The 6,261-nt window shown below is 44.3% G+C and overlaps 1 protein-coding gene across 1 annotated transcript in view; it reads left to right on the top strand.

The window, feature by feature from the left end:
- Positions 1–424: 424 nt before the first annotated feature.
- LOC129842075 (recombining binding protein suppressor of hairless-like) overlaps positions 425–6,261 on the top strand; it is a 19,585-nt gene continuing 13,748 nt past the window's right edge. The window contains exons 1-3 of the mRNA XM_055910463.1: positions 425–502; positions 1,170–1,208; positions 2,910–3,005. Of these exons, the coding sequence (XP_055766438.1) occupies positions 435–502; positions 1,170–1,208; positions 2,910–3,005 (203 nt within the window). The 5' untranslated portion in view covers positions 425–434. The remainder of the gene's footprint in view (positions 503–1,169; positions 1,209–2,909; positions 3,006–6,261) is intronic.

Genomic DNA, 6,261 nt, shown 5'->3' with positions numbered 1-6,261 from the left:
ATTCTCGGCTCACAGGGTTAACTAACTCTGTGCCCTCCAACCCCTCTTCACTGGTAAATGCAAACCAATATCATCTTCACTTTATGAATAACATTTGAATCTACAGTTTAGGCTACAATTATGCTGTGAGGTGTATCTTCACTCCTAAAGCAACCACTCTACTGTAGTTTATGACTTTATAAAAGCGTGGGAATCGAGTTACAGTTTCACCTTGTGGGAAGAAAAAAAAACGAGCATAATCTCGCGATAGGTCGAGTTCAACCCCATTCTTGTCTATTGTGAGAGTTTTTCTATTCTCGCGCGATTTCGCAACTTTCCCACGCCTGTTGTGGCGTCTGCCCCCTGTCCGCCTCTCCTCCCCCTTTTTCTACTCTCGTTTATATTTTTTCCCCCGTCGGGGTTCTGCTAGTTCTGTTGTCCCAGCGGCAGTGGGAATGGATTTGGGATCTCGCGATAGTTGGGGCTTAGAGTTCCAGTCGAAAATGGCGCCCGTTGTGACGGGGTAAGTGTTGAAATTCAGAGCAAAAAAATGAAGGAAGAACCGTTTAAAAAAGTTCACTTTCTTTGTTTGGGTAACTAGTTTCCTAACCACTTTGTTGCACTCGTTTTTGTTCCCATATAGCTTTGAAAGTGCTTTATTAATTGGCGTCGCGCACTTATTGCTACTTTTGTGTCAATGTTAGTGCGGTGTGTAACGTTAGCTAGCCACAACGAAAAGCTAGCCAACTAACGTTACCCAACTACCTATTTTTTTCCGCCAGTAATGATATAACTAACTAGTTACTTATTTTAGCTACATTTTATGGCTAGTTCACCTAGCCATTATGTGTATGCTGAGTTCAATTAAACAATGTTTTATATTTGTTCAATGTTACCTATTTCATTTACTAATCATGTAAAGTAACAAAGACAGTATTGCTCACATTTGTCAGATAACACTGGCAACAAAGTTTAAAAACTAACGTTACTGAACGAATCGTTCACCTGCCACCTGCAGCAGAATTCTAAGCTACTGTTTAGTAGTGGTTTTTTTCTTCATGGCAACACTCACCTGTTAATAATCCGCATGTTTCAGATTGCTAGAATTGTGACAACTTTATAATTTAACGTTATCTAGTATAATGGTGGTGAGCTGATAGAAAAGTACGTTTTTTTGTTTTCTTAAACAGGAAGTTTGGTGAGCGAGCTCCACCGCAGCGCCTAACACGGTAAGGAAACGTTCCCACCACAAGTTTCATAACTCATAAATCTCATTTAAACTGTTACATCAAACCTGAGAAACATGTAGCTTCCACCTCCACAGCGTGTGTATTACTAAGGTGTAAAACCACTTATCCACATTGATTTCTTCCACTCTATCATAAGATTTCTTCACAGCCGTTTCTATAAAGGCACACCATTCATACTGCTATAATCAATAGTGTATCTGTGACGATTCCATAGGTTCCACTGTATGACGTAAATCATCAACTCAAGTGTCTAAAAGCATTTATTTATTTTATTTAGCCCGCAAGTCAGATAAGAACACATTCTTATTTTCAATGACGGCCTACCGGGGATAACTGCCTTATTCAGGGGCAGAACCACGGATCTTTGTACCTTGTCCGTTCGGGGATTCGATCTAGCAACCTTTAGGTTACTGGCCCAACGCTCTAACCACTAGGCTACCTAATTCCCCAAATTCGCAGTCGTATTTGACCAATGGTGTATTTGACCACTGTGTACACCCTTGTTATTTGACCCGGGTCAATGTATCTTTGCCTAGTTGTGATATTACCTCGAATAAGTGTTGTCTGAAGCCCCCCCCCCCCCTAGAGGCATTGAGAAGCAAATGCATCAGGGGTGTATTCATTCCACCAATTCTGTTGCAACTGTGCCTCTATGTATCGATGTGCCTCTATGTATCGATGTACCCCGGCGCCTCTATGTAGCGCTGTACCCCGGTGCCTCTATGTAGCGCTGTACCCCGGCGCCTCTATGTAGAGATGTACCCCGGCGCCTCTATGTAGAGATGTACCCCGGCGCCTCTATGTAGCGCTGTACCCCGGCGCCTCTATGTAGCGATGTAGTCCGGCGCCTCTATGTAGCGCTGTACCCCGGCGCCTCTATGTAGCGATGTGCCCCGGCGCCTCTATGTAGCGATGTAGTCCGGCGCCTCTATGTAGCGATGTAGTCCGGCGCCTCTATGTAGCGCTGTACCCCGGTGCCTCTATGTAGCGCTGTACCCCGGTGCCTCTATGTAGCGCTGTACCCCGGCGCCTCTGTGGCGCTGTACCCCGGCGCCTCTATGTAGCGATGTAGTCCGGTGCCTCTATGTATCGATGTAGTCCGGCGCCTCTATGCAGCGCTGTACCCCGGCGCCTCTATGTATCGCTGTACCCCGGCGCCTCTATGTAGCGCTGTACCCCGGTGCCTCTATGTAGCGCTGTACCCCGGCGCCTCTGTGGCGCTGTACCCCGGCGCCTCTATGTAGCGATGTAGTCCGGTGCCTCTATGTATCGATGTAGTCCGGCGCCTCTATGTATCGCTGTACCCCGGCGCCTCTATGTAGCGCTGTACCCCGGCGCCTCTATGTATCGATGTACCCCGACGCCTCTATGTAGCGCTGTACCCCGGCGCCTCTATGTAGCGCTGTACCCCGGCGCCTCTATGTATCGATGTAGTCCGGCGCCTCTATGTATCGATGTAGTCCGGCGCCTCTATGTATCGATGTACCCCGGCGCCTCTATGTATCGATGTACCCCGGCGCCTCTATGTAGCGATGTAGTCCGGCGCCTCTATGTAGTCCGGTGCCTCTATGTGGCGCTGGTTTTTACATGGAATAATGATTGGATGTTGTGGACAGAACGTTGTTGTTGGATTCTGTTCAATAAACGTTGTCTGAACGTTGTGTGTTTTTCCCCCTACAGAGAGGCTATGAGAAACTACCTGAAGGAGAGGGGAGACCAGACCTTACTCATACTACACGCTAAAGTCGCACAGAAGTCTTACGGCAATGAGAAGAGGTGTGAGAGAAAGAGCGTTATTCATGGTGTCTCCTCTGTAGTTAAAAGTGTCTGTATTCATGGTGTCTCCTCTGTAGTTGATAGTGTGTCTGTATTCATGGTGTCTCTGTAGTTGATAGTGTGTGTATTCATGGTGTCTCCTCTGTAGTTGATAGTGTGTGTGTTCATGGTGTCTCCTCTGTAGTTGATAGTGTCTGTATTCATGGTGTCTCTGTAGTTGATAGTGTCTGTATTCATGGTGCCTCCTCTGTAGTTGATAGTGTGTGTGTTCATGGTGTCTCCTCTGTAGTTGATAGTGTCTGTATTCATGGTGTCTCCTCTGTAGTTGATAGTGTGTCTGTATTCATGGTGTCTCTGTAGTTGATAGTGTCTGTATTCATGGTGTCTCTGTAGTTGATAGTGTCTGTATTCATGGTGTCTCCTCTGTAGTTGATAGTGTGTGTATTCATGGTGTCTCCTCTGTAGTTGATAGTGTGTGTGTATTCATGGTGTCTCTGTAGTTGATAGTGTGTGTGTGTATTCATGGTGTCTCCTCTGTAGTTGATAGTGTGTGTGTGTATTCATGGTGTCTCCTCTGTAGTTGATAGTGTGTGTGTTCATGGTGTCTCCTCTGTAGTTGATAGTGTCTGTATTCATGGTGTCTCCTCTGTAGTTGATAGTGTGTGTATTCATGGTGTCTCCTCTGTAGTTGATAGTGTGTGTATTCATGGTGTCTCCTCTGTAGTTGATAGTGTGTGTATTCATGGTGTCTCCTCTGTAGTTGATAGTGTGTGTGTTCATGGTGTCTCCTCTGTAGTTGATAGTGTGTGTGTGTATTCATGGTGTCTCTTTAGTTGATAGTGTCTGTATTCATGGTGTCTCCTCTGTAGTTGATAGTGTGTGTATTCATGGTGTCTCCTCTGTAGTTGATAGTGTGTGTATTCATGGTGTCTCCTCTGTAGTTGATAGTGTGTCTGTATTCATAGTGTCTCCTCTAGTTGATAGTGTCTGTATTCATGGTGTCTCCTCTGTAGTTGATAGTGTGTCTGTATTCATGATGTCTCCTCTGTAGTTGATAGTGTGTGTATTCATGGTGTCTCCTCTGTAGTTGATAGTGTCTCTGTATTCATGGTGTCTCCTCTGTAGTTGATAGTGTCTGTATTCATGGTGTCTCCTCTGTAGTTGATAGTGTGTGTGTATTCATGGTGTCTCATCTGTAGTTGATAGTGTGTGTATTCATGGTGTCTCCTCTAGTTGATAGTGTCTGTATTCATGGTGCCTCCTCTGTAGTTGATAGTGTCTGTATTCATGGTGTCTCCTCTGTAGTTGATAGTGTCTGTATTCATGGTGTCTCCTCTAGTTGATAGTGTCTGTATTCATGGTGCCTCCTCTGTAGTTGATAGTGTCTGTATTCATGGTGTCTCCTCTGTAGTTGATAGTGTGTGTATTCATGGTGTCTCCTCTGTAGTTGATAGTGTCTCTGTATTCATGGTGTCTCCTCTGTAGTTGATAGTGTCTCTGTATTCATGGTGTCTCTGTAGTTGATAGTGTGTGTGTTCATGGTGTCTCCTCTGTAGTTGATAGTGTGTGTGTTCATGGTGTCTCCTCTGTAGTTGATAGTGTGTGTATTCATGGTGTCTCCTCTGTAGTTGATAGTGTGTGTGTTCATGGTGTCTCCTCTGTAGTTGATAGTGTGTGTATTCATGGTGACTCCTCTGTAGTTGATAGTGTCTGTATTCATGGTGTCTCCTCTGTAGTTGATAGTGTGTGTATTCATGGTGTCTCTGTAGTTGATAGTGTGTGTATTCATGGTGTCTCCTCTGTAGTTGATAGTGTCTGTGTTCATGGTGTCTCCTCTGTAGTTGATAGTGTGTGTATTCATGGTGTCTCCTCTGTAGTTGATAGTGTCTGTATTCATGGTGTCTCTGTAGTTGATAGTGTGTGTATTCATGGTGTCTCCTCTGTAGTTGATAATGTCTGTATTCATGGTGTCTCTGTAGTTGATAGTGTGTGTATTCATGGTGTCTCCTCTGTAGTTGATAGTGTCTGTATTCATGGTGTCTCCTCTGTAGTTGATAGTGTGTGTATTCATGGTGTCTCCTCTGTAGTTGATAGTGTGTGTATTCATGGTGTCTCCTCTGTAGTTGATAGTGTCTGTGTTCATGGTGTCTCCTCTGTAGTTGATAGTGTGTGTATTCATGGTGTCTCCTCTGTAGTTGATAGTGTCTGTATTCATGGTGTCTCTGTAGTTGATAGTGTGTGTATTCATGGTGTCTCCTCTGTAGTTGATAGTGTCTGTATTCATGGTGTCTCCTCTGTAGTTGATAGTGTCTGTATTCATGGTGTCTCTGTAGTTGATAGTGTCTGTATTCATGGTGTCTCTGTAGTTGATAGTGTCTGTATTCATGGTGTCTCCTCTGTAGTTGATAGTGTGTGTATTCATGGTGTCTCCTCTGTAGTTGATAGTGTGTGTATTCATGGTGTCTCTGTAGTTGATAGTGTCTGTATTCATGGTGCCTCCTCTGTAGTTGATAGTGTCTGTATTCATGGTGTCTCCTCTGTAGTTGATAGTGTGTGTATTCATGGTGTCTCCTCTGTAGTTGATAGTGTGTGTATTCATGGTGTCTCCTCTGTAGTTGATAGTGTGTGTATTCATGGTGTCTCCTCTGTAGTTGATAGTGTGTGTATTCATGGTGTCTCCTCTGTAGTTGATAGTGTGTGTATTCATGGTGTCTCCTCTGTAGTTGATAGTGTGTGTATTCATGGTGTCTCCTCTGTAGTTGATAGTGTGTGTATTCATGGTGTCTCCTCTGTAGTTGATAGTGTGTGTATTCATGGTGTCTCCTCTGTAGTTGATAGTGTGTGTATTCATGGTGTCTCCCCTGTAGTTGATAGTGTCTGTATTCATGGTGTCTCTGTAGTTGATAGTGTCTGTATTCATGGTGTCTCCTCTGTAGTTGATAGTGTGTCTGTATTCATGGTGTCTCCTCTGTAGTTGATAGTGTCTGTATTCATGGTGTCTCTGTAGTTGATAGTGTCTGTATTCATGGTGTCTCTGTAGTTGATAGTGTCTGTATTCATGGTGTCTCTGTAGTTGATAGTGTCTGTATTCATGGTGTCTCTGTAGTTGATAGTGTCTGTATTCATGGTGTCTCCTCTGTAGTTGATAGTGTCTGTATTCATGGTGTCTCCTCTGTAGTTGATAGTGTCTGTATTCATGGTGTCTCCTCTGTAGTTGATAGTGTGTGTGTATTCATGGTGTCTCCTCTGTAGTTGA

The sequence above is a fragment of the Salvelinus fontinalis genome, unplaced genomic scaffold (genome assembly GCF_029448725.1).
Source record: "Salvelinus fontinalis isolate EN_2023a unplaced genomic scaffold, ASM2944872v1 scaffold_0010, whole genome shotgun sequence".
NCBI classification, from domain to species: Eukaryota; Metazoa; Chordata; class Actinopteri; order Salmoniformes; family Salmonidae; genus Salvelinus; species Salvelinus fontinalis.
The sequence above is the reverse complement of the archived record's forward strand: the minus strand, read 5'-3'. Positions and strand labels throughout refer to the sequence as shown.